The 27982-nt window shown below is 41.4% G+C and overlaps 1 protein-coding gene across 6 annotated transcripts in view; it reads left to right on the top strand.

Annotated features, from left to right (window-relative positions):
* The window catches only part of raph1b (Ras association (RalGDS/AF-6) and pleckstrin homology domains 1b), a 74365-nt gene extending 49583 nt beyond the window's left edge, over positions 1–24782 (top strand). For 3 of the 6 annotated variants that reach the window (XM_061985077.1, XM_061985076.1, XM_061985078.1), the window contains exons 5-18: positions 61–240; positions 2031–2452; positions 2916–3002; positions 5841–5915; positions 9570–9647; positions 12657–12816; positions 17918–18039; positions 18352–18417; positions 18484–18627; positions 19336–19446; positions 19555–19653; positions 19734–19854; positions 19928–20064; positions 20132–24782. In XM_061985077.1, the coding sequence (XP_061841061.1) occupies positions 61–240; positions 2031–2452; positions 2916–3002; positions 5841–5915; positions 9570–9647; positions 12657–12816; positions 17918–18039; positions 18352–18417; positions 18484–18627; positions 19336–19446; positions 19555–19653; positions 19734–19854; positions 19928–20064; positions 20132–22753 (4424 nt within the window). In that variant the 3' untranslated portion in view covers positions 22754–24782. The remainder of the gene's footprint in view (positions 1–60; positions 241–2030; positions 2453–2915; positions 3003–5840; positions 5916–9569; positions 9648–12656; positions 12817–17917; positions 18040–18351; positions 18418–18483; positions 18628–19335; positions 19447–19554; positions 19654–19733; positions 19855–19927; positions 20065–20131) is intronic. The other 3 variants (XM_061985080.1, XM_061985079.1, XM_061985081.1) reach the window with 3 other exon arrangements.
* Positions 24783–27982: the final 3200 nt, after the last annotated feature.

The following is a 27982-nucleotide window of genomic DNA, read 5'->3' as shown; positions in this document are numbered from 1 at the left end:
TCTCATTTTTCGATAGCTACCCCCGCCCCCAATAATTTTGCTTACTTTTACCCCACGCAGAGGCACTGAACCAGGGCGACACAGTCGACTTGGATGCTCTCATGGCTGACTTGTGTACCATTGAACAGGAGCTTACCACCATTTCTAAACCAAACTCACGCAGCCAGAGCAAGCGGGCCCCTGGGGGACGCAGTGCCAGCACCAAGCACGCCGGCACCAGTGGAGGGGGAAGCAGTGGAGGTAGTTTTGTGTACACTAGTTTTGCACTCGGGTAAAAAAGATGTACAAAATCATCCACACAGTAAATAAAAAAACATATAAATAAATTCACAAAATGATTAGACTGATTAAACAAAATCACTTTTTGCTGGGTTGAATATGTTCATTATTTAATATTGTGCAAATATTTACCTGCGATGATGTCATGAAAAAGCACTGTTGCATGCACTATAAGCCTCTGTGCAGGGCTTCCAATACATGTTTTGGATTTACTATCTTATATTACAATTAAGATTCATATATGATATAAATTATATAAATTTGGCGCTTATCGTGATAATGCCTTTTCATGACAGACAAGCGAACGAAAGCGTCTTCATTGCAATTTAAAGTCCTTGCTAGCAAGCTAGCGGCTAACATCCCTCCACAGTACAAAGCTATTTCTTAGTCTGCAACCCTCGCCTCCATCCATCCATCCATCCATCCATCCATTTTCTACCGCTTGTCCCTTTCGGGGTCGCGGGGGGTGCTGGAGCCTATCACAGCCTCCGATGGTGGGAAATAAACATTTGTATCAGTATCATTGGAGAATTAGAAATAGCTAAACATACTACACTATGCACAGTAAGAGGATATGCTAACCGCTAACCACACGCTAGAGCTTGTCAAGGTAAACAAAGGTGGGCGGATCGATACAATTAACTACAGTAACGATTCCCAGTATAGTATAAGTATATGGTGGATGCTACAGTGGTAAGATCAATATATTTTATCATCAAAAAATGTATTTTGTCGTTTTTGTTATTAAAAATTATACACACATGAGGAGGGCTTCAAGGACAAAAATCAAAGGATTTAAATCAGAGTAAAAAATAATTTAAATAGTTAATTGATACTGTTACACTACCATGCTGTGTTTTGTCTGATGATATTGTAATCAAAAATGTAATCATTAAATTATCTTGAAAAGTTGTATGAGCGTTGGTCTAACCCAGTGTTTTTCAACCTTTTTTGAGCCAAGGCACATTTTTTTCATTGATAAAATCCTGAGGCACACCACAAGCAGAAATCATTAAAAAACAAAACTCAGTAGCGGCTATTGACAATAAAAAGTCGTTCTCGCAATTGTTGGATTTGAATTTAAACCATAACCAAGGATGCTATAGCTCTTGTCTCAAAGTAGGTGTACTGTCACGGCCTGTCACATCACACCGTGACTTATTTTGAGTTTTTTGGTGTTTTCCTGTGTGTAGTGTTTTAGTTCTTGTCTTGCGCTCCTATTTTGGTGTTTTAAGCAATGGATTCATGGATTTCCTAAGTAAAGTTTGCACACATCTCTACACATATGAATAAACATATTTGGAAACAGGGGATCATTTCTCAATTTTTGCATGTATCCATCCATCACTTGAGTCATAAGATTACTTGCCTTCTTCCAATTTGCTTACAAAAACACAGTACTTATTGTTAATTGTTGGGTCTTTGGTTGTTTCACATTGTAGCTGTATGTAGAAATGGTGCCGCTGAAGTGGCAGCTGGTTGCATCAGCTCTGTGTTCTTTGAATGTATTTGATGTCCTTTGTAATCTTTGATGTTTCCCTCTTGTTTTCATGTGTTTTTACCTTTTTTTTGTGGACTTTTTGTATCTGCACTGCAACCTCACAATTTGCCCATTGTGGGATGAATGAAGTCTATCCTATCTTATTCTATATGAATTTGTACTGAAGGACCAGTCTTTCATTTATCCTGTTAAAGAAACAAACCAAAAAAAACTCTGGTTGTGTAAATTGCACTACTTTTTCCTCAAACAGGTAGTGCAAGTAGCAGCACCAGAGCATCTCCTGCCAACACGGTGCGAGGCAGCAGTTCCACCACCCGCCCTGTTGCCTCCAACATTTCCCTGGACGACATCACCTCTCAGCTGGAGAAGGCCTCCCTCAGCATGGACGAAGCTGCCCGTCAGACCTCCTCCTCGTCCTCGTCCTCTTCGTCCTCCTTCTCCTCCGCCACGCTGCGGCGACCCTCGTCCGGCTCGTCTGGCGGTGGGCAGCATCGGCGGACGGGCTCGGTGGGCGCTGTGAGTGAACAGGAGGCCCCGTCCCAGCGCTCCAGCGTCAACTCGGCGTGTGTGTCCGCGTCCAGCATGGACTCCCTGGACATTGATAAAGTGACGACAGCTGGAGAAGGGGATGGCAGGAGTAGCCCCACCGTGCAAAACCAGACGAGCACAGAGGTATGACGAGCATGGCTAACAATATCTGTTTGTTTTTGTGTGTGTGTGTTTCCAGTAAGAATCACATTTATTGAAGGCAATGAAGCGTCTAACGTCTAAATAATTAACCAACAATGAGGCTAATTTACCATAATCAGGTTGTTATTGTGCACGTGAGACGCCGCATGTGTTTACAACACACCACGTTCATTGTGCCTATAAATGCATTGTGATCTTCTAAGTGTGACTGTGATTATAATATTAACAGTGTTTATTGCTCCTGAATGACTCCTTTTACTCACTGAGCATTGTAGCGCTCTCACAAAAGCCTGCACATTGCACACTTTCTGGAAGGACAGAAAGCAAGAAAGTGAAATAGTGACTTTTTGCATGCAACGTGCCTCCCAACCCCCTTGCATGTGTTCATATTATCTCTGTTTGCATCCTTTCTTTTATCTCCATCCACACACATGCACTTTTCTAGCATGTCACACTGCGGTGGGCCAACGGTAAAACGGCCAGGCGGCACCTCGACTTTACCTCGCAAGAGGGCGAAGTGGATCGGGCCACTGTAAGTGCATGTGTGTGAGTTTGTTGTTGTGCATGCACATTTGCTTGATTGCGTGTGGATATATTGTCACTAAAGTGCTTCTAACTATGCTAAGATAGCAGCCACAATATTGGTTCCACCTGCACAATCTAATGAGAGCTCTATCAAAAATGTTGTCTTTTCAAAGATCAATCAATCAATCAATGTTTATTTATATAGCCCTAAATCACAAGTGTCTCAAAGGGCTGCACAAGCCACAACGACATCCTCGGTTCAGATCCCAAGATTTTCCTCAAGATAATACCGTATTTTTCGGAGTTTAAGTCACACCGGCCGAAAATGTATAATAAAGAAGGGAAAAAACATGTATAAGTCGCATTTTTGGGGGAAATTTATTTGATAAAACCCAACACCAAGAGTAGACATTTGAAAGGCAATTTAATCAATCAATCAATCAATCAATCAATGTTTATTTATATAGCCCTAAATCACAAGTGTCTCAAAGGGCTGCACAAGCCACAACGACATCCTCGGTACAAAGCCCACATAAGGGCAAGGAAAAACTCACCCCAGTGGGACGTCGATGTGAATGACTATGAGAAACCCCCCCCCTAGGGGAGACCGAATGCAATGGATGTCGAGTGGGTCTGACATAATATTGTGAGAGTCCAGTCCATAGTGGATCCAACATAATAGTAAGAGTCCAGTCCATAGTGGGGCCAGCAGGACACCATCCCGAGCGGAGACGGGTCAGCAGCGCAGAGATGTTCCCAGCCGATGCACAGGCGAGCGGTCCACCCCGGGTCCCGACTCTGGACAGCCAGCACTTCATCCATGGCCACCGGACCTGTGCCCCCCCCCCCCCTCCACAAGGAAGAGGGGAGCAGAGGAGAAAAGAAAAGAAACGGCAGATCAACTGGTCTAAAAGGGGGGTCTATTTAAAGGCTAGAGTATACAAATGAGTTTTAAGATGGGACTTAAATGCTTCTACTGAGGTAGCATCTCTAACTGTTACCGGGAGTGCATTCCATAGTACTGGAGCCCGAATAGAAAACGCTCTATAGCCCGCAGACTTTTTTTTGGCTCTGGGAATCACTAATAAGCCGGAGTTCTTTGAACGCAGATTTCTTGCCGGGACATATGGTACAATACAATCGACAAGATAGGACGGAGCTAGACCGTGTAGTATTTTATACGTAAGTAGTAAAACCTTAAAGTCACATCTTAAGTGCACAGGAAGCCAGTGCAGGTGAGCCAGTATAGGCGTAATATGATCAAACTTTCTTGTTCTTGTCAAAAGTTTAGCAGCCGCATTTTGTACCAATTGTAATCTTTTAATGCTAGACATAGGGAGACCCGAAAATAATACGTTACAGTAGTCGAGACGAGACGTAACGAACGCATGAATAATGATCTCAGCGTCGCTAGTGGATAAAATAGAACTTTAAAATTTAAAATAAATAAAGAATAGTGAACAATAGGCTGAATAAGTGTACGTTATATGAGGCATAAATAACCAACTGAGAACGTGCCTGGTATGTTAACGTAACATATTATGGTAAGAGTCATTCAAATAACTATAACATATAGAACATGCTATACGTTTACCAAACAATCTGTCACTCCTAATCGCTAAATCCCATGAAATCTTATCCGTCTAGTCTCTTACATGAATGAGCTAAATAATATTATTTGATATTTTACGGTAATGTGTTAATAATTTCACACATAAGTTGCTCCTGAGTATAAGTCGCACCCCTGGCCAAACTATGGAAAAAAAACTGCGACTTATAGTCCGAAAAATACGGTACTTAAGTTTTCACTGACACTGTCAAAGTGGATTTATTTGAATCAATTGTTGTGGCGGTTTAGAACTTCAAACACAAAAGTTCAAGAATAGTGGAAACTTGTGTTGTCTTAGTTCTTGAACATGGTTTGTAATCCAAAAAGGTTGTATAGTGAAGCAGAGTTCCCCATAAGAAACAATGTAAACATGAATAATTGGTTCTAGCCTCGACAAAATTCTCTATTTTAGAAAAAAAATGCACACTTTGTAGACTCTGTGTACATTATGTTTAAATATCAAACCAACATAGCAAGGGGGTAATGACTCTTTTTTTTTTTTTTTTTTTTTATCAAAATAACACAACAGCAGCAGCAAGTTTAACTGTCAACACACACACACACAAGTGCGCTCCAAAACGTTAGCAACCATGTTGCTACAATAAAAAACAAAAAAAGGAAAGTGGAGCCACGTAAATAAGACCACCCACAAAACGACGCATCCTGAAGAGACAGTCAGAATGCGGCCTGAAAATGGTGTGTAAAACAAAATCTATGTAAAATTTTGACCAGAGAACCACCATTGCATGTTATGTAGACCACAAGGAAGTGTTTTAAATGTAGGAAGAAAATCATAATATGAACCCTGTAAATAATACCACAAGTGTCACAAATGGGAATCATTTGTAAGAGAATTTTTTTGATACAGCTTTTCTTTGCAATCTCATTAGATTTTGCTGTTCCTAATATTGCGGTAATATTATATGTATGTGTATGGTGTGAAGTTTCACATTTTTAATAGGTATACATTGTTGCTGCTCATATGCCTAGATGCTGTAATATTTCAGACATGTGTTATAATGTAAAAGCTAATCAATGCTTATTTTCTCATAGCTTCAGCTAACAATTATAATCTGCACCCTTTTTATTTAATTTCACTTTCACATTTCATGGCAGAAGATCACAGCGAATATTAATCTTTCAGGATTCATCCGACACTGACTTCTCTCAATATTTTTCTATTCCGCTATGGAATTTCTCTTTTTTTCTTTCTTGTTTCTCTCTCCTCACCCCAAGCACTCCTATCTGGATCAAGAAACTTCGCTCATTCTGAAAAGCATAGCTGGAAAGCCTTCTCACCTCCTGACCAAGGTGATTTTCCCTCAAATACTTGCTTGTTTTTGACTGAGTGCACGCTCACCCGGTCCTTGCCGCTCTGCATGTCACAAATGTCTCTCATGGTTTCCAACAGCGACGCTATGTCACAATCAACTTTCACTTGCATACAATATATACAGTAGAGCCCCGTAAATTTTTGATTTGACATTGGCTGCCCGACATATTGGTGGATTCTTTTTTTCTGCTTTAAATTGTAAATCGTTTTTGGGGGTAACCAAATAGAAATTGCTGTGATGGCACTATTTGCAGGGTGCACAAAGTGCTGCAGCTATGAATCCAGAAGAGGCGCTGTCTCACAAGTGCATTCATTCACTGTTTTTCAACAGGAAGATGCTTTAAAAAAGACGTGGTGTTGGATAACGACACATTTTGTAAGTAGGGGAGAACGGGGTTGGTTGTCTCATTTCGCCAAAAGTAAGCGCTTTGTCTCAAATTGTGGTACAAAAATGTACCTAATTAGGAACAGAGCTCACCTACATAGTCTTTTCTCGAGTAAGGCTACTGTACTTAAGGGTTGGAGGACTTTTTAAGTTACTCTTTATTTGCCTTCTAGGCCAGGGATGTCCAAAATTCCATCCGCAACTCATTTTTTAACATCCTTTTCTATTAAATCTATTACAGGTAAAACAATTATTAAAAGTGGTATAAAAAGCATGTAATGGAACAAGAGAAATAGAATTTGGACATATATTACCAACATATATTAAATGCTTGTCCCGCTGATTTATGATTTCAAAAGCAAGTATGTTATCCATCAATTTGTATATACAAAAAAAATAGAATAATCAAATCCATAGTGAATTGTGTAACGACATAATGCAGCAAGTATACATTATAATTCATATATATTGACTGTCACAAGCGGCCATTTGAGAGCAGCCATAACTGCATTGTGGCCCTCAATGCAAACGAGTTTAAGAACCTTGGTTTATAGCAGGGGGTCCAAACTTTGTCCACCAAGGGCCGCATACGGAAAAGTCAAAATACTGTATGTGAAGGCCATTTTGAAATGTTTTAATTTAAGCAAAATGTTAAAAACAGATTTTATATATATTTAAAGACAACACTTTGGTTTTGTGACTAAGTACATTATTATTAGACTTAGACTTCCTTTTTATTGTCATTCAAATTTGAACTTTACAATACAGATAAGAACGAAATTTCATTGCATTAGCTCAAGGTAGTGCAGGATAAAATATTAGTTAGAACATTTAAGCTTTTTCTCATAACATACTGATTTTTTTTGCTCTTTTTTTCTTACATTTTTACTTGTTTTTTTTCCCATGTAAAAATAGAATACAAATAATGATGGATTGTGTAACTGCATAACCCAGTGTGCCAAAAATTATACCTGTATAAAATAATGTTCAGTTACATATTTAACAGTGTTTATTATGGTGGTTGTATTTTTTCAAATTGTTGTATTTTTTTTAAACTAAACTTTGTTTATATTTTAATGTAATTTTTTTTCCATTTTGAGAGCTTCTAATATTTCAGATCAAACTTTTTCCACCGAGGGCCGCATACTGAAAAGTGCAGGGCCATCCATCCATTCATTTTCTACCGCTTGTCCCTTTCGGGTTCGCGGGGGGGGCTGGAGTCTATCCCAGCTGCACTCAGGCGGAATGCGGGGTACACCCTGGACAAGTTGCCATCTCATCGCAGGGCTGACACAGATAGACAGACAACCATTCACACTCACATTCACACACCCATTTTTAATATTTTTTTATTTAAAAAAATGATAAAAACAGATATTACATATATTTAAAGACAAAACATTGTGTTATCATCGTCGGCGGTAACTCGAACGAGTATGACGATCCTCCTGGTAGGGGTGTATCCCTTTATGGAGGATGCCTGTGCGTGACTTTGTTTAACGTGGGGAGACTGGTGCACAGACAGTCACCACACGATCCTTGACAGAATCGGGTCAGGGTCCAGTGGCATGGAGTCCAAGATGACTGGGGACCTTTTTCTGCTGCAGCCTTCTTCCGCCATCGCAGCCGTTGTGGTAGTTCTTAAATCTACCATCTTCCGCCTGCTCCGCCGTTGAGGTCTTTACCGTATCCCTGGCTAGGGGGCAGTCAGATACTAGGCCTTTGCCAAGGGCCACCTGGGGTAACAGTAGTAAAGGGGTTAACCTCCTAGTGTCCCAAGCAAGACCCCATAGAGGAGCCTCCACTGCTGGATGCACTTTAACGTCATGCCCAGGACCATTGTGTTGTATGTGACTTAGTATATTATTAAGAATTTTTAGCTTAACATTTTCAGCTTTTTCTCATTCCATTCTGATTTTATGCTCTTTTTCTTACAATTTTACTGTTGTTTTTATGCTGTGAGCATCCATAACTCGGTCTGAGGGTCGCAAATGGCCTCCGGGCCGCACTTTGGACACCCCTGATCCATAAGTTTTGTGCACGAGTCACTTTAATTTGTCAAACAATACAATTTAGAAGGATATCAAAGCTACAGTGTGACTAGCGGACCGGCACAACCCTTGTGGCATTGTTTCACACACTAAAAGGCCACTAAAAGCCTGCCACCACACTGTACGTATCAGCCAAATAGTGCTGGAGGCGGTCAAGTGGAAAAGGTAGTCTGGCTCAAGGAGGTAAGAGGCTTGAGGGGTGGTTTAACACCCCCACCTTCAACCTCCCAGCTAGTAAGCAGGCGCGCTACCTTAAATATTCAACACTTCACCCAAATTCTCCATACTTGTCCTCCAGTGTTAGCGCTGAGGTTGTCGTGGTCACGGTCGCCCAAGGAGAGACAGTCGGGGAAATGGAGCTCACTGGGTTGGCAGAACCGCCATTCTGCTACGGTACGGGTGCTATGCTTTCCTCAATTGGGCACGCTCCCAAAAACCCCTTTGAGATCAAGGGAGAGCGAGAGAGCAAGAGAGAGAAAGTCATGAAGGGGAAGACTGAATGTTGGAAGGGGGAGGGGCATCATCCTCTCTTAGGTATACGTTAGTAGTCAAGTTGTGTTCATTTCGGTTGCACATGTCACTTAGCACACTTTGCCGTCATGGAAGGTGCATGGCTCGGATTTGAGAACACTTTCTGAACCACTTTCTTACATTTAGACTTTTTTTTAACGTTTTCAATGGATTATTTTTCTCTATTATATTTAACTGGAGGACGCTGAGGCTTTCTGAACTGATTCCACACTCATCCGCAGCTTGTGGCCCTCCGGGGGATCTCCCCGTATTGTTTCCCTTCCGCTGTATGAGGGATCAAAGGGATCCGCTGCAGCTCCATAAGAATCTAGAGAGGAACCGTAGACGGCACATGGAGCGCCATATTTGAGGGAGCAGCGGATCGCTGTCGGAATCGACAAGACTGTTTTTGATCAAATATTCACTTGCAAGGCATTTCGTTAGCACCTTTGGGAAATGGAAGTCATGGCGTCTTGTTGGAGAGGGCAGGTGAGCTAAGAAATGCTATTGTCGCCATCGCGGCTTGTTGCATTTGAGTGGAAGGCTGTTAACTATTTAATGAAGGTGAGCCTGGTATTAGATGAAGATGACAAGGGTAGTGAGGATGAAGAAAGGCTACGAAGGCACAGATGGTCTAATGTCTGAATGCCGAGTCTATTAACCGCACATCTGTCTGAACCATCCAGGAGGAGCAAGCTGCTAAGCTGAAGGCAGAGAAGATCCGAGTGGCCCTGGAGAAAATTAAAGAAGCTCAGGTCAAAAAGGTAAGAGTGCAATTCTTTTTGTGTGCCACTTCCTGACTCAAGGCCTGTCATTAGAAGCTGCTCCGAGTCGTGTCGTCACGACTGTCTTGTCACATTCGCTGCGCGGCGCATCCCTTTGTGAACTTCATTCACAGCCCAGAAAATAGGTCATTGCAGCATTTGATTGTGAGCGTGTGTCTGCGCGGGAGGAGATTGACAAGAGGGTTGGTGTGCACGCCACCGTACTCATGCACAAGATGCCATTTGTGTTTCCCCATTGTTCAGTTCAGTTCAGTTCAGTCTCAGTTTATTTCGAACATGCATACGATACAATGTAATGCAGCACATATTTCCAGTTCTTTCATTACACGTCCGAAAAGGAGTAGGAAGAAGCAGAGCTTATTTAATCCGACCCCTTTTCATACCATAGCAATTTTATCCAAATTCCTTGTTCTCTGTAACAGAACAGTGAACAAATAAATAATAAATAAATAATATACCATAATAAGCAAACATATATTAAATACATAAATAATCTTTGTCTCAATAAATAAAAATAAAAAAAAGGGTTCAAGATCCATCCATCCATCCATTTTTTACCGCTTGTCCCTTACGGGGTTGCGGGGGGGTGCTGGAGCCTATCTCAGCTGCACACGGGCGGAAGGCGGGGAACATCCTGGACAAGTTGCGACCTCATCGCAGGGCCAACACAGATAGACAGACAACTTTCACACTCTGTTCATCATAATTCTTGTTCTGTGTACTTTGTGAACACTTGTAGTTTGAACAGTCTCTTAAACTGAATCATATTGATGCTTTGTTTGATTTCTTTGGTTATTCCGTTCCGTTCTGTGTACTTTGTGAACACTTGTAGTTTGAACAGTCTCTTAAACTGAATCATATTGATGCTTTGTTTGATTTCTTTGGTTAATCCGTTCCATAATTTAATTCCACATACTGATATAGTGAAGGTTTTAAGTGTTGTACGAGCATACAAATGTTTTAAATTAGATTTTCCTTTAAGGTTATATTTCTCCTCTGTTTATTCAGTAATTGTACTTGCTTCTGTGTACATCAGAAAAAGCTCAAATTTGACATATCACACAATTTGTTTGACAACAAAGCTTAAAGGGGAACTGTACTTTGTTTGGAATGTTGGCTCTCATTCACAATCCTTATGTAAGATATGATCACATATGTTTGGAGGTAAGGAGATTCTAAAAACATCCAAAAGCCTCTCAATATTTTATATACACACTATGAGTATAGATAGATAGATAGATAGTACTTTATTGATTCCTTCAGGAGAGTTCCCTCAGGAAAATTAAAATTCCAGCAGCAGTGTACAGAATTGAGATCGAATTTAAAAGTAAAAAGTAAATAATGGGGGAATAAATGGAAACAAAATAGAAAAACATATACACCAATATGTAATGTAGTAGCAGGCACATTCATAATAAAATGTAATATTTACATATTTTGGTCATTTTAAGCATACAGGGGCATATTAATTTCACAGACGCATCACAATGTTTGCTTTTTCAACACTACTACTTATGGCAGACTTTGTGAGAGACAACAAAGGCTACTTTGGGACAAATTATGATCCAGAACATTATATTTTTGAGCATGAATATAAGGAAGATGAGTTACAAGTTTTAGAAGTTGTGTGAACACTAAGCATCATGCAGCAGTATTGCGAAGTGCTAAACAAGAAATACAAACTACGAACATAATAAAACAATCACTTACTGTACAATGCCTGCTCTCACTGGGATACCCACTGATGGGACGTTCATATCTTCCTGTTTAGATGAACAATTATTTACATACCTCACGTAGATTAAAAAAAGTGACGCAAATGAGCTTTTTTGTGTCTTTCTCGCCGTCTAAGGGTATAAGTTGACAAACTTCTCAGTTTATGGCCACAACCGTCCAAGTGAGAGGCATGATTTATAATCTAGAATTAACTTTTACCGACTCAGAGGCGATGCAGCAGTTCAGTATAGTTGTAAGCGAGTTAGCTCTCTGTGTTCACAGCGCCACTAAAATAGTTCCTAAATGTTAGTGCTTATAATAACACTATTGCTAATACTTGGTTAATATTGAGGTCACGAGATCTAAAGGGAGTATTGGGGGCGCTTTTTGGATGATTTTAGAAGGCTTTATGGGCGGTATAGAGTACTCCCATTAGCTGCTTTGTTAGCCACCCTGTACTTTGTGGATTATAAATGATAGGCAAAATCACCAAAAAAAAGTGCAGTTCTCCTTTTAAAGTCGACTGTCTTGTTAATTCTCATTTAGAGGCAATACAAAGTTGATTTGAGGGGTATTTCCATGCATAGGTAGATCGTGAGTTCAAACCCCGGCCGAGTCATATCAAAGACTATAAAAATGGGACCCCTGCTTGACACTCGGCATCAAGGGTTGGAATTGGGGGTTAAATCACCAAAAATGATTCCCGGGCGCGGCCACCGCTGCTGCTCACTGCTCCCCTCACCTCCCAGGGGGTGATCAAGGGTGATGGGTCAAATGCAGAGAATAATTTCGCCACACCTAGCGTGTGTGTGACAATCATTGGTACTTTAACTTAAATAATGTAGGTCAGACTTGCTATGTCTGCAGCTTTCTTAGTGTTGTCATTCATCCAAGTTCCTAATGAACCCACAAACTGATTGCATGCTTGGGTCAAGATTGGGATGTCAAGGAATTGAGGACTTTATTCAATTTCACACCAGGACAGGCTGTGCAAGTCTGGCTTTGGAACTTGCTCATGCTCGTCACATTCAGCTGAATGTAATCTTCCTTGACTTTCAGTGGGCTTTAGACGCAAAACCAGATTACTGGAAGTTGGACTTTAGTTGGCACACTATGAGCCATTAATACTGTGGTATAATTGCAACATACCACATGGCCCCATGACCGACTGTACCCCACAGCCTCCAGGAGTCTAACTGGGTCACATGAAAATGAAGTGTCGTTGTTTCAAACATAAACTTTCACCCACCTTTTCCCTCTCAACCTCCCCAGCTGGTGATCAGGGTGCATATGTCAGACGAGAGCTCCAAGACCATGATGGTGGACGAGAGGCAGACGGTCAGGCAGGTCCTTGACAGCCTGCTGGACAAGTCACACTGTGGCTACAGTCCTGACTGGTCTCTGGTGGAAACCATTAACGAGCTTCAAATGGGTACGAAATATGAATCAATTGTTTGTTTTTGACGGTTTGTTGTAGTTTGTTAGGTCGAGCTAAGTTTAAAAACAAAAGCTGTTGACTAAACTGTTGTAAAGATTAAATAAAAGGAAGATTAAAAAATAGTAAAGTTAAATACAGTACTACCTCAACGGATGGTTATGTGACGGAGCTCTTAACTCAAAACACTTGTATCCCAATTAAATTATTTTAAAAACAAAATTAATTGGTACTCGGCCCCCCCACAGCACCACATTCTTAACATGTAACATGCATTTTAATAACTTATAGGTAAGAAATAGTTTATGAAAAACAATACAATAGCATGATGTCCTACTAACAATTACAGTAGTTTTATGAGTATAGTGCAGACTCGCAGGGATACACTCCAACTGCTTCACCAAGTTGGCTACACACCTGTCATGTTTTTGATGATTTAGTTCTTTAATTCAATGAATATCATCCACTTCTTCCTCTCAGCACTGTCCTTCACACACACTTTCTCCGTCCAATGGTTAAAAAACAAAGTTATGTCCACCTCTAGCTATAAGCTAGTAGGACCAGAGTTTTAGTCGGATCTTACTTGGTTCACTGTGACATTTGCTATGTCAGCTAATGGGGGTGAGGCTTGTAACTTACAGTTTTGCTTGCAACTTAAAGAATAACAACTAGTTGAGAGACCGAGACCGCTCTCATCTCAAAACACTTAAGTTGGGGCACTCTTAATTGGAGGTATCACTGTATACACACAGAAGGATACAAATAATACTAGTCTAAGAATTAGCGTGTGGAGTATTTTCCACTTTATTTTATACCATCCAACAACTAGATACATTTGCACACTACTGCACATAAAATGTTATTGGCGAGTGTGACTATTTTTACTTTTTTTTTTTTTTTTTTTGCTTGTCTTGGACTGATTTTTGTTTTAACCAATCGTATTAGTATTTTGTTTTAAATTTGCTGGCTCAATAACCAATTTCGGTCCAATCATGTGTTTTATTGGAATGACAAAAGAAACGCCTTGAACCTTAACAACCAAAAGGTCACATACTAAACCTGGGATAAAGGCAAAGGAGTAAAAAAAAAACATTTTAATATCTAATGGTTTTGTGGTCCTACCGTTCTACCATAGTGTTGTTCATCAATATCATTATATATGTGCAATGCACATGCAGGAAACTACAAAAATGAATGTTGTTTTTAATTGCCTGCGTGTTATTAGTATTTTTTGTTTGAAAAAACCTAAGGCTATGAAAACTATGCGATTCCACTGCCAGTCTGGCTTCCACTGGCATGACCAGCATGTGAGAGGCTTTACTCTGGAATTTAGCTTTTATGACGTAATAAAACATGACTATTAGACAAAAAACACTTTTGTGCAGTGTTTCTCCAACTTTTTTTTTTTACCAAGTACCACCTCAGAAAAGACTTGGCTCTCCAAGTACCACCATAATGACCAACATTAAAATACAATAGTGTAATACAGCGTTTCTCAAAGTGTGGGGCGCGCCCCACTGGTGGGGAATAGAGACATGACAGGTGGGGCGCGAAGAACGGGAGGAAACTTCACTTTAAATTTTTTTATTTATCATTATATTCTTAGATTTTTTTTTTTTACTATGCTTTCATTTTCTATGCACACTGTAAATCACTTTGTGATTCTGTCTGTGAAATCCGCTATATAAATAAATGGAAATTACCGGTACTTATTTTTACTGTAGGCTTTAAATTTCTCGGTAGGAGCGAAAGTTTGACAGACATAGCAACAGTAACTAATGGGGGCGGGGCTAAGCGGAACAAACTTTCGCGCGGATGGGTAGCAGGCTAATGTGTGGACCACAATTACACAAATATATACATTTGTGACTCGCACCTCAAAGGTCGTCGAGCCAGAGCCAGTGCCTGCAGAGAAACAAAAATCTGACGAGTGCTTCACCGGGAAGCACTCGCGTCAAGGCAGCTCAGCCCCGAACTCAATGAGGTTTTAACAGATGTTGTGAGCGCGGTAAATTTGATCAAAACACGACCACTGAAAGTGCGACTGTTCTCTGCACTGTGTGAGGAAATGGGAGCTGATCATACAGCCGTGCTGTTTCACAGTGAAGCAAGGTGGCTCTCCCGGGGAAAAGTGCTGTCACTTGCCCTGTCTTGCCAAATGCATATAGCTCCTCCTTTTTTTTTGCAAAGATTGCAAAGTGGCACTTTTATTTTATTTATTATTGAACTTGATGCAAGTTATTTGATTTATTATTGAACTTGATGCAAGTTATAACACTTTTTTTTATGTATTATTGAACTTGATGCAAGTTATTTGATTTATTATTGAACTTGATGCAAGTTATAACACTTTTATTTGATTTATTATTGAACTTGATGCAAGTTATAACACTTTTTTGATGTATTATTGAACGTGATGCAAGTTATAACACTTTTGTTTGATTTATTATTGAACTTGATGCAAGTTATAACACTTTTTTTAATTTATTATTGAACTTATAACACTTTTTTTGATTTATTATTGAACGTGATGCAAGTTATAACACTTTTTTTGATTTATTATTGAACTTGATGCAAGTTATAACACTTTTTTTGATTTATTATTGAACTTGATGCAAGTTATAACACTTTTGTTTTATTTATTATTGAACTTGATGGAAGTTATTTTATTTATTATTGAACTTGATGCAAGTTATACCACAGCTGCACAGTTATTTTATTTATTATTGAACTTGATGTTATTTTATGTTATTGAGTTTGAATGTATGCAACTTGATGTTCAATAAATTTGAAAATGTTAAAGCTTGGCATTAGCGCTCTTTTGGGGCGATGGGGGCAGGTGGGGCTTGAAAACTCCCCCTTGTCCAAAGTGGGGGATGACAAAAAAAGTTTGAGAACCACTGGTGTAATAGGCTTAAGTATTCATTAAAACCAAGGTTTTCATTCATGAATGAATGAATGAATGAAAAGCAAGGCATTATATTTTATATTTTTGGCCACTAACATGACATACAGTTTGAGCAGCAACACTGTTTGATTCTAAGAAATAAAACACTGTACTTTAATTAAGTGATTCTTTGGTGTTCCAGGAGTTGGAGCCCGAAAGAGTCAATAGTGATTACTCGGGCTGTCTCTGACGGCGTGACTCAGATTGTAGGGTGGTCGTCCAGAAACTTGAGGTTTCCTGGTACGAATCCAGCCTCCACCATCCTAGTCACTGCCGTTGTGTCATTGGTCTAGACACTTCACCCACGTTGCTTCCAGTGCCACCCAAACTGGTGTATGAATGTTTATGGCTTTGCAAAAAAATAAACTATTCAACGATTTGATTCAGAGGAGTGGAGATGTCGGCCTGCCGATATTATCGGCCGATAAATGCGTTAAAATGTAATATCGGAAATTATCGGTATCGTTTTTTTTATTATCGGTATGGTTATCTTTTTGTTTTTTTTGTTTTTGTTTTATTAAATCAACATAAAAAACACAAAATACACTTACAATTAGTGCACCAACCCAAAAAAACTCCCTCCCCCATTTACACTCATTCACACAAAAGGGTTGTTTCTTTCTGTTATTAATATTCTGGTTCCTACATTATATATCAATATAGATCAATACAGTCTGCAAGGGATACAGTCCGTAAGCACACATGATTGTGCGTGCTGCTGGTCCACTAATAGTACTAACCTTTAACAGTTAATTTTACTCATTTTCATTAATTACAAGTTTCTATGTAACTGTTTTTATATAGTTTTAGTTTTTTTTATTCAAGAAAATGTTTTTAATTTATTTATCTTATTTTATTTTATTAATTAAAAAAAAAAAAGGACCTTATCTTCACCATACCTGGTTGTCCAAATTAGGCATAATAATGTGTTAATTCCACGACTGTATATATCGGTTGATATCGGTATCGGTTGATATCGGTATCGGTAATTAAAGAGTTGGACAATATCGGAATATCGGATATCGTCAAAAAAGCCATTATCAGACATCCCTACAGAGGAGTCTGTTTCTACTATCAACCTCGCAGTCGAATCGTCGGACATTGAACCCGGTAGCAACAAATAGCCACCAGCTTGATTGTTTCACTACTACTTCCTTCAAAAAAAATCTCCCGCCAGTCTTTCTTTACTTTGTACCTGCATCCGCCCCCTACATCTTGGTAGTAGCGTCATGTTTGTAGCGCAATCAAATATAATTTCTTGATAGCGTCTGCTATTTAACATCAGCATAGCCTGAAAGTTATGTGGGGCTTTAAAATGTCATATTTTACATGTTTGATGCAAATTCAATTTGTATCGAACAAAGATAAATACAAATTACGTGATAATCACTGCATCATACATTATTTGAGTTATTGGTAGGTCTAAATAGTAAAAATCTGCTCTCCAAAACCCAGCCAAAAACAACACTAGAATGGCATTCAGAACACAGACCTCCGCCAAGGCCAATCATTCATTAACTAGAATCATCACCATGTCCCCTCTCACGGTATAAAACAAAGGTTTGCCTTAGTCTACAGGTGAAACTAAAAAAAATTGAATATCGTGCAACGGTTCGTTTATTCCAGCAATTCAATCTACAAGTTGAAACTATTATGTGACATAGGCTCATAACATGCAACTCAAGATATTTCAAGCCCTCTTCTTCTAATTTAGATGATTATGGCTTACTGTTTATTGAAAAACTTCAAATAGAAAATCTCAGAAAATGTTGGGGTTTCAACTGTTGGGTTTCCTGCCATCACTGTGTGAATGTGTGTGTGAATGTGGAAATAGTGTTAAAGCACTTTGGGTACCTTGAAGGTAGAAAAGCGTTATACAAGTATAACGCATTTATCATTTATTTATCAACTGTAAGCTGTGATCATGAAAATTGTACAAATAAAGGCTTAACATATCTCACTTTGTATGTAATGAGTTTATATCACATATTATTTTCACATTTATGTTTGACAATCAAATTATTTGAGTTTCACCTGCATGTCCAACCCCAGTTTTGGGGGAAATTGGTAGGTTTTAGTTTTTGAATAATCGTGTTCAAGTGATGAAGAAAACACTCTTTTAAAACTATGTTCATCTCCTCTGTTTCTTAGAGCGTATTTTCGAGGATCACGAGAACTTGGTGGAGAATCTGTTGAATTGGACGCGGGACAGTCACAACAAGCTGATGTTCATTGAGCGCATCGAAAAATATGCTCTCTTCAAGAACCCTCAGGTGCCTGACTACAACGCCACCACACGTTCGTGCAGAGAGAGTAGATGGGTTGTATTTTTCATACCCTTCGCCAGCCTCTCTCTGTGTGGTACAGACACAAACACATCTTTTATGCACACTCGAAGCCTGTATTGCTCAGAAAGCAAACAGGGGAGCTTGTTTGTGCTGGAGAGTTAGAAGTAGGTCGAAGCTCTAAAGCTAGTAAATGTGAATAATTCATTTAACATAAGACGTATTGAGCAACTGACTTTACGCTGCTTTATCCTTCCACTGCCTGTGCACTATTTAACTCATCGTCCTTGTCATTTATAGAACTATTTGCTGGGGCGCAAAGAGACTTCTGAAATGGCAGACAGAAACAAAGAGGCTTTACTAGAAGTAAGATGATAAATAACTATTTTTTTGTAAAGGATGACTGATGAATGTTGAATTATCAATTTTTAGGAGTGCTTTTGCGGAGGCTCTGTATCTGTGCCAGAGATCGAAGGTGTGCTGTGGCTAAAGGAAGATGGGAAGAAGTCATGGAAGAAGCGCTACTTCCTCCTCAGGGCTTCTGGAATCTATTATGTCCCAAAAGGCAAAGCAAAGGTCAGTTAGGCTTGGGTCACAAAATTTAAAAACGACTGGAAATGGAAATGTACTCTGTTTATGAGAACCAGTATCATGCAAGCTGCTTTTTAGTATTCCTTGTTTATAACCAATTTGGAATTTCTGTGCACATTTGGTCTATTTATTTGTTCCACGTTGTTAAATGTTGAGATATTCAAATCTATTGACTAGCTCATTGACATGAACGATAGGTTTGTTTATATTTGTGTGAACAGTGATGAAACACTTCCATCTCAACCAAGGCAGAAACAGCGACAGCTTTGTTGTGTGTGTGTGTCTGTCCTCTCTGCTCTGACAAGAATGGAATGGACTTCATTGTCATGACACTTCAAAGTACAACAAAATGTGTTTTCAGTAAAAGCTGTCTAAGAGCAGACATTCAATCTGCTGTGCTGCTGTAAGGAAAGGCTCACAGCAGCACAGCTTGTTTGTTAAGGACATTAGTGTTACGAGCTTTCTTGTCTACAAACAGCCAAAAAAAAGTTGCAAGATGTGTTGCGAGTCGCTTTTGATAAAGAGAGTATATAAGGGGAGTTGGAAAGATTCTAGATTTAGTGAGAAAATCGCCAAGTTGACAACACTGCGCTGAAGTGTGTGAGAAAAATAAAGACGTACCCCTAGTTTAAAAAAAATATACAATTCAAGCACTTCCTCAAAAGTCAAGCCTTTCCTTTGTCTTGTCTGCAGGCATCGAGAGATCTTGTATGCTTCCTACAGCTAGACCATGTTAATGTGTACTATGGTCAAGACTATCGCAGCAAATATAAAGCTCCCACTGACTACTGCTTGGCTTTGAAGGTAAATTAGTGTTCCTTGTACTTTTGGGCGTGGTGTGTATGTTGTGTTCCCAATATATCACTGAGTTGTCTTCAGTCAGGTACTAAAGAGTGTTTTTTTGTCTTGCAGCATCCACAGATCCAGAAGAAGTCACAGTATATTAAGTATCTGTGCTGTGATGATGTCAGGACCTTGCACCAGTGGATAAACGGAATTCGAATTGCAAAGGTAAGCCTGAGCTTCATTTTTTGTGTTAAAACAGAAATGTACAACACCGCTGTTGGATTATGCACTGTTTCTTTGTCTAGTATGGGAAGCAGCTCTATGGGAACTACCAGGAGGCCATGAAAAGAACTGAGGCAGCCTACGATTGGTCCTCTCTGTCCACCTCTAGTATCCGATCAGGCTCCAGTTCTGCAAGCATACCCGGTAAGTCATTTTCTTCTTCTCGAAAATAACTTTTGATGCTCAATGTTTTTTCCGTCCTTATTTGCGCCTCCAGAATCCCAGTCCAATCATTCAGGCCATTCAGACAGTGGTGTGGACACAGGATCTTCTCATGGTCGTTCCCAGAGTGTGGTGAGCTCCATTTTCTCAGAGGCTTGGAAGAGAGGCACTCAAATCGAGGAGAACACCAAGGTACGATCACTCAGTGTGTGATCTCCCTCTTTGCTGCTGAATCTAACACCACATCTGCTTTTAACAGATGCGAATGGAGGCGTCCAGAGGGGCCACTTTGCCGCACGCTACCCACAGCCACCGCCATCACAGCCAGCATTCGGTTGACCACCCGGCTTTGACACCTCCTCCTCAGTCTCATCCCCACCAACAGCATCAACCACAGGGTGTGGAGCAGCACATTCCCCCGCCGTCTCCTCAACAGGCCCAGCAGCCTCTGCCACAGTCGCCTCAGCGCTCACAGCAACCTCCTCAACAACAGCAGCATCTTCACGCCATGAGCAACTACAACCATATGCCCCCTCAACAGCCACCAAACCTTGGCAGCAACTACAGCCACTTGCCGCTAGCAGCACTGTCACCTCAACAGCAGCAGACGCACTCAAACTACACCCAGGTACCCTCCCAACAGGCGCCACACCCTGGGAGCAACTACAGCCACATACCACCACCACCCTCACTCCAACAGCAGCAGGTGTACTCAAACTACAACCAGGCGCCGCCTCAACAGGCGCCACAACACACAGTCAGCACCTACAACCAACAGCTTCCACAAAGTGTGAGTAACTACAGCCCGATCCCTCCCCCGCAGCAACAGCCCTCCCCTGCACCCCCCCCTCCTCCGCCGCCGCCGCCACCCCCGCCGCCGCTGCCACCTCCAGTCCAAAACGTGTCGCACCACTCTCCAGCTCCCACCATGTACAAGTTCAGCACCATAAACAGGCTGCAGAACCAGCAATCATCTCTGGCTACCAATCACCGCAGGATGCCCACTCACCTCCATCCCCAGAAACTTTCTGCATCTCCGGCGCCAACCAAACCAAACGTCAACCACATTGCGGCAAGGACAAATGTCCCGCCGCCTCCCCCTCCCCCACCGCCACTTTGTATGCCAACTCCTGGTTCAGCCATGGCAGTGTTGAAGCTCGGCCCTCAAAATCCGGGCGCCCTCGCTGCCTTCATCCCGCCAACCAAAGGTGGGGTATTTCCACCCCCTCCTCCGCCACCCCCGGCTGCACCTGGTCCAGTCAGCCAGTCCACCTACAACATTGGGCTGAAGCGTGCACTGAAGGATAGGTTTCCTAGCCCACCACGGGATCTTTTGTCTGCAAATGGAGATCTTGAAGAGTCACCGACTCCCACCCCTACACCCCCACCACCACCTCCACCGCCGCCACCTCCACCACCCCCTCCGCCTCCTCCCCAACAGACCTCCGTGCCAGTCCAGTTCCCCCCTCCTCCACCGGCAGCACCACCCAAATCCTTCACACCAGGGTTTGTTCCCAAACCATTGTCACCTGTCTCACCCTTCCCACCTGCTCCACCTCCTGCCTCCATGGGTGGGCTTCCACCGCCGCCACCTCCCCCTCCTCCACCTGGCCCCCTTAAGAAGCAGTTCAGTCTCCAGACAGGCTACACCTCCAGCCAACCTCCGCCAACGCTGCCCAAGCAGCACAGCCTGTCTAAGCCCCCAGGTGTTTGCACAGGTACGCCCCCTGTAACGTCATTGGTCAAACAGCTCACGAGTCAGTTTCCGGGGGCTTTAACCCAGGTAGCCCCTCCTCTCTCCCCGCCTGCAGTTAAGTCCAAACCAAAATGGCAGCCTGGTGGTGGTCAGCAGCTACAGTCTCCAGAGTTCCCGCCCCCTCCGGACAGCGCCCAAGTCCACAGTGGTGGTTTTCCTGCCCCACCGCCTCCACCCCCAGCTCCCTTGGCCACTGCCTCATGCCCAGCACCCCCGGCGCCTCCCCCTCCACCTTGGAACATGGGACCTTCTGGCAACTGCAGTCTGGTAGGTAAAAAACCTCCTCCGGCTCCCCAAAGAAACTCTAGCATCAAGTCCAACGCCTATGAGGAATCTAGAAGAAACCTGCTCAGTAAATTTGCCCCCCAGAGTAACACTCCTCCATCCTCCCCGTCTCCCACTGCTGCATCCACTGGCTCTCCATCGAAGGATCCTTCAGGGGGTCCCCCCGCACCTCCTAAACCCGGCAAGCTCAACCTGTCTAACCTTCCCTTGGCTCTTCAAGCCAAAGTGAGCCAGGCTAAACAATCTGGTGGCGACTTCCCCTCCCCGCCACCTGATTGCGCCTACTTCCCTCCGCCGCCGCCAGCATCTGAGCTGTTCCCGCCTCCACCTGCTCCTGGTAGCGATTCCCATAATGGCGGCCCTCCCAGAGTGGCTGTGGTCAACCCCCAGCCCCAAGCTCCCCCTCCTCCTCCGCCGGTCTCTTTTATCAATAACTCTTCATGGGGTAAGAACTCACTTAAAAAGACTCCTCCCCCGACGCTGGTGCGCCGAAGCAACACCACGCCAGAGCCCCAACCCCTCTCACCAACACCACAAGTCCCTCCGCCCACCTCACCAAAGGGCAGCTCAGGACAGCCCAACTTTCTAGAGGACCTGAACCGGACCCTTAAGCGAAAATCCGTGGGTCGGCAAGGCAAAACGGACCCTGCTGGGACGATGGATGACATGGCGCTGCCTCCGCCACCGCCTGAGCTGCTCCCTGAACAGGGCAACCAGAGCAACGGAGGAAGTGGCGGCTACATGTCTGGTAACATCTCAGGCTATGCAACGCTGCGACGAGGACCCCCACCTGCGCCACCAAAACGGGGGGACGGCACCAAGCTTACTGGAGAGTGTTGAAAAACATGTGAGAATATTCCCCTCCTTGTTTCGGGTCATAACAACCAAGTCTGTAAATACAAAAAGATGGTGGTTCACATTTCTCAAATGCTTGGCTTTCTAGATCTGCAAACTTTTATTAACATTTACTCATTCTTTGTAGCGCAGGTTTTTCAGTCTAAACTCTTAAAGGGGTCCTATCTTACATTTGCAACTTCTCAGACTGATCTTTCAAAGGTTGTTCTGCGTGATGTGGAAGTGTCGAATAATGAAGTTGGGGTGTTTTTAATTAATCCCCGCTTCCATTTTTATGCCACTCCTAAATATCGGGTATGACAACTTACCCGCGAACGTTGCGCGGTACCATTTTTTCTTTCTTAAAAATGACAGCCAGAACTATTTTTTTTTCATATTTACTGTTTGCTGATATCCATTAGCACATACTGCGTGAGGGATATGGAGCATGACCAATCGCAACAGAGTGGGCGTGGTCTGGGAAGAAGCTGCGGAATCCGAGCATGTTTTGCCAAGAGGAGAAGAGTGCAGATTTACCCTGTTCACAACTATTTAGTGTTTGGCACACTCACTAGCTGTATTAGCGCTGCACTGACACTGTTGGTGCTTCATAATGGCGCCATCTGCTGGATTAAAAAAGTCACCACATTTGACCTGAAATAAAATTAATAATAAATATTTAAAAAAACATTTTTTAAATATTCCACACGTGTAGTTATACAGAAAGGTTTGTGAAGCACAGTTTGGTGCGTTGTAGTCAAACAACACAGCAGCTGTATTGGTCACGAAACTTTTCTTAAAGTGACACACCGAGAGACACAGTCTTTGTGTTTCATAATACTGTATCGTTTGACCCATCTCTACCATTTTATGAAAATACTTACTAGAGTGACCCGCTTGGATCCGGTATATCTTTATGAGCACGATAGGACCCCTTTAATGATAAATCCCATCTTGTGCACCAAGCATTTCAACACAAATCAAAACGTGATCAATTCCGAACTAAGTATCCAAGCTTTGACTGGAAAGAGGAAAAAGACATTGTTCAGGCTGTAGATGGGAGTGCATGTGTTGTGTGATTGCTGAGCATGTGCATACATGCAGTATGATAGCGAGGTGCAGGTATTGTTTGCTTTTGTGTGAAGTTATTTAAATGCTAAATTGAAGTGCTTGGTCAACGGTGGTTATGGAATGTATATTGGAGGTTAACATGAGTTGTTCACACCAACAAAAGTTCAAAACAGACTTTCAAACATGCGGTGTCTTAAACATTTCTAGATGGTCTCATGACAAAAGCAAAGAAGGAGGCCTTATTCTTTAAGTCTTGCACAACGCTGATGAAGGAAGGAGTGTTTTTTCTCCAGGCTCAGCAGCCTGGATGGAAATTGCTCTTTACTATTTTTAATCTAATGCAAAACTTGCCATGGACTTATTTTAAAATGTGTGTTGTGGAGTGTTTTTTTTTATATGTATACATTTGTACAGTTGCTGTAGCTGCTGTTTTTTTCCATCGCCCCCTGCCAAGTCACAGGACCACAACCCAGGAAGGAGCCGCAAAGCGACATGTCAGCCCGATTAATGTACAGCGCATCAAATATGTAGAGAACAACAAATGTGACAGACTTAGGACTTGAATGTTGCACTCATATTAGTGTCTGTTTCTTGTCTCATGGCCTTCATTTTGCAAGGTGCTCGTGCTGTTCTTACATTTCAACATGTATCAGGATGGCGTTTATATTTACACTGTTGAAAAATGAAATGGATTAGAATGATTGTATTTTATTTTATTGGTCTTTGATCTGAGGGGAAAAGGAGTTGCATACAGTTGATTTTCTTTTCTTTTTTTTTTATACCCAACTCATTTGTGGAATATCATTTCTTTAAAAAAAAAAAAAAGTATCACAGTCTTGAACAGGATGTTTGCTACAGTTCTGTGTGTAAGTTATTGATGTGCCCATGTGGGACCTAAATAGTTGCAGACTGAATACATGTCATTGCATATAAATCCAAATTCACAATATAAATGTTCAAACCATTATCTGTTCTGAGTCATTTGTCAAGAAACGCCCCCTAACCTTTAATTTTTTTTGTTTTCCGGGTTTTATTTTGAAGTAATTCCGCTCTCTGCCCATGTCTCACACTATCTGGCTTGATTGAGCCTTCATTGTTGCGCGCGGTTTCGTCAGTAAACTAGCATAGCAAAACGAGTTATAGTGAAACAAGGACGTATGGAGTTACTAAGGTGAGTTTATTTATGTTTTTGTGTTAATATTGAGTAATTGGTGTGATACACGTAAACTGTAAACGGTTTTTTTCCCCTTTATTCATATTCCATTATGTCACCATCAACAGAACCACTGCTCCAGTCCACATGATTTGGGTTCTTCAGTCATAAAGAAGGGTCGACTCTACGTCCACCAGACTTAAAAGTCTTTGCTGTAAGTGTAACCAGAACTCCTTAAAAGTGGAAATGGAGTTAAAAGTCAGTTTACGGACTGTTTCAGTTGCTCAGGCTGTAGAATCCATGTAGTCTAGTCCAATTTGTAAAAAAGTAATCATTGATTAGGATATTTCTCTTGACCCTACAGGGCAGGGGTGTCAAACTCAAATACAGAGTGAGCCAATATTTAAAACTGAACAAAGCCGCGGGCGGGTTTAACAAATTAACCTTTTATTAGGGACCCAAACAAGTTTTGCATTGAATATTGAACAAGCAAGGCTTATATAACTTTATAGTGACATGCAAAATCGAGTTTCAAATAATAATAATAAGAAGAAGAAAATATCAATGGCATATCAAATACAATTTAAATAAAAATTGAATGCCTCTTTTCTATTTGCAGCCTTCTGAGGTAAATATCAACAGTAACTTTTTCCACAGGCTTATACATTTGAAAATAAAATAACAATGAATAAACCAACCATTCAGGACTTTAAACTGCTCAGTTTGCAACACAATGATCTAATCTGATGTGCCAAAGCCAGATACCTGGCATCTTTTTTTTTTTTTTCTTGGATGGCAGTTCATTAATGTTGGGGCTCAGGCTTTGAGCTGAGGCAACCTTCATTATCGAACGAAGGTGTTCATCAGTCATTATATCTCGTAGTCCACTCGGACCACAGTCTTGGGGGCGTGTCTTAAAGGCACTGCCTTAAACGTCCTCTACGAGCTGTCGTCACGTCCGCTTTACATCCATTCTAACAACGTGCCGGCCCAGTCACAAGATATGTGCGGCTTCTGTACGCGCACACACGTGAATGCCACGCATACTTGATCAACAGCGATACAGGTTACACTGAGGGTGGCCATATAAACAACTTTAACACTTAGAAATATACGCCACACTGTGAACCCATACCAAACAAGAATGACAAACACATTTCGGGAGAACATCCGCACTGTAACACAACATAAACACAACAGAACAAATACCCAGAACCCTTTGCAGCACTAACTCTTCCGGGACGCTACAAAATACACCCCCGCTACCACCAAACCCCGCCCGCCAATTAATTAATTAATATTCAGGTCACGGGATGTAAAAAGAGTTTTGTTGGTGGTTTTTGGATGTTTTTTTAGAGAGTTTTATGGGATGAAAGTGTTCTCCAATAGTTTAACATCCTCATACTTGCCGTATTTTACGAATTAGAATGCATAAAAAAGGAACTACATATGTGTTCTTGTCTTACATAAGGGTTGTGAATCATAGACAAAATTCCAAAAATACTTTTAACTCCATACACTCACCTCCTCATTGGACTCTCTTGTGCTGCTGTCATGGCCGCACTTGAGAGACAGTACCTGGCTAGAAGTAGTGAACATTCGGACCGAAGTGGAGCGGGAAAAGTGACGCTGAGGTGTAGAAAATGTTTAACAATCTTCCAAACCTGGATCATTCTCAGTGCAACAAGGATATTAATCCATAAAGTCAAAACTATCAGTCAAGCATCTTTTCGTGTCATACTCGCCATTAATGGGTCTAAATTGGATGTCAAAGTGTACCAACTTGTCGGAATGCATCCCCAGCTTTCTTCTGTCCAGGTGAGAGGCATGATTTATGATCTGCAATAAACTTACAGGGAGCAGGGAAGCAAGGAAACAGCAGACCATGCCCTGTTATAAATAGTTTGTCAGCGTTAGCGCTTATAATAACAATATCACTAATACTTTGTTAATATTCAAATCACGAAATGTAAACGGAGTAGTATTGTTGGTGTTTTTTGGATGGTTATTTATCGGGTTTTATGGGCGGAATAGAGGACCTCCCATTGGCTCCACTTTTATTTACGTTTATGAGTTAGAATTTTTTTTTTTTTTTTTAATCCATCCGTCGTAATGTCTTTCATAATAAATAAATAAATGATAAATGGGTTGTACTTGTATAGCGCTTTTCTACCTTCAAGGTACTCAAAGCGCTTTGACACTACTTCCACATTTACCCATTCACACACACATTCACACACTGATGGAGGGAGCTGCCATGCAAGGCGCTAACCAGCACCCATCAGGAGCAAGGGTGAAGTGTCTTGCTCAGGACACAACGGACATGACGAGGTTGGTACTAGGTGGGGATTGAACCAGGGACCCTTGGGTTGCGCACGGCCACTGTCCCACTGCGCCAGGCCGATTGCGAATAATAGGCAACATTTTCAAAAAAGTGCAGTTCCCCTTTAAGCTCATAAGGCTTATTGAATGATGCGGACATGTTTGTTACTGGATACTTTCTGATACTCTTCTGCCTTGGATACTTTGTATCTGTAAGTAATATGCTACTATAAATATTTCATACTTGCTTATACTGACAAATGTTTTAAACTGAAAATTGTTCAACTAAGGACTCTTATTAAATGTGTCTAGTTTGTGTGCTTAGCGGTTTAACTGATAGCTCTATTTTGTAAATGACTTCACTAAAACAGAAGAAAAAAACAACCATGTGTGCTTATTGGAGAACATTTACATGTTAACTGGCTGTTCAGCTTTGCACAAGTAAACATGAACTCCTACATGCCTAAGTCTCTTAATGTACAAGTTGGGCATCAGTCCCTACTCGCTACAGTAGACGCTATTATGTGTTGCCATACTCCGCCACCAATTGGTCAGCTGCTGTAAGTGCAAAAAAAAAAAAATATTAGAATATAGTATTGATTCATTTATGTATACTACCATTAGCATCACGAAATTACTGCCAATTGGTTGTTTTTAATAATACTTCATCTGCGGTGTTTGGCAAGTTA

This window comes from Nerophis lumbriciformis, linkage group LG23, assembly GCF_033978685.3.
Source record: "Nerophis lumbriciformis linkage group LG23, RoL_Nlum_v2.1, whole genome shotgun sequence".
NCBI lineage: Eukaryota > Metazoa > Chordata > Actinopteri > Syngnathiformes > Syngnathidae > Nerophis > Nerophis lumbriciformis.
This window is presented reverse-complemented; position numbering and strand designations above follow the sequence as displayed.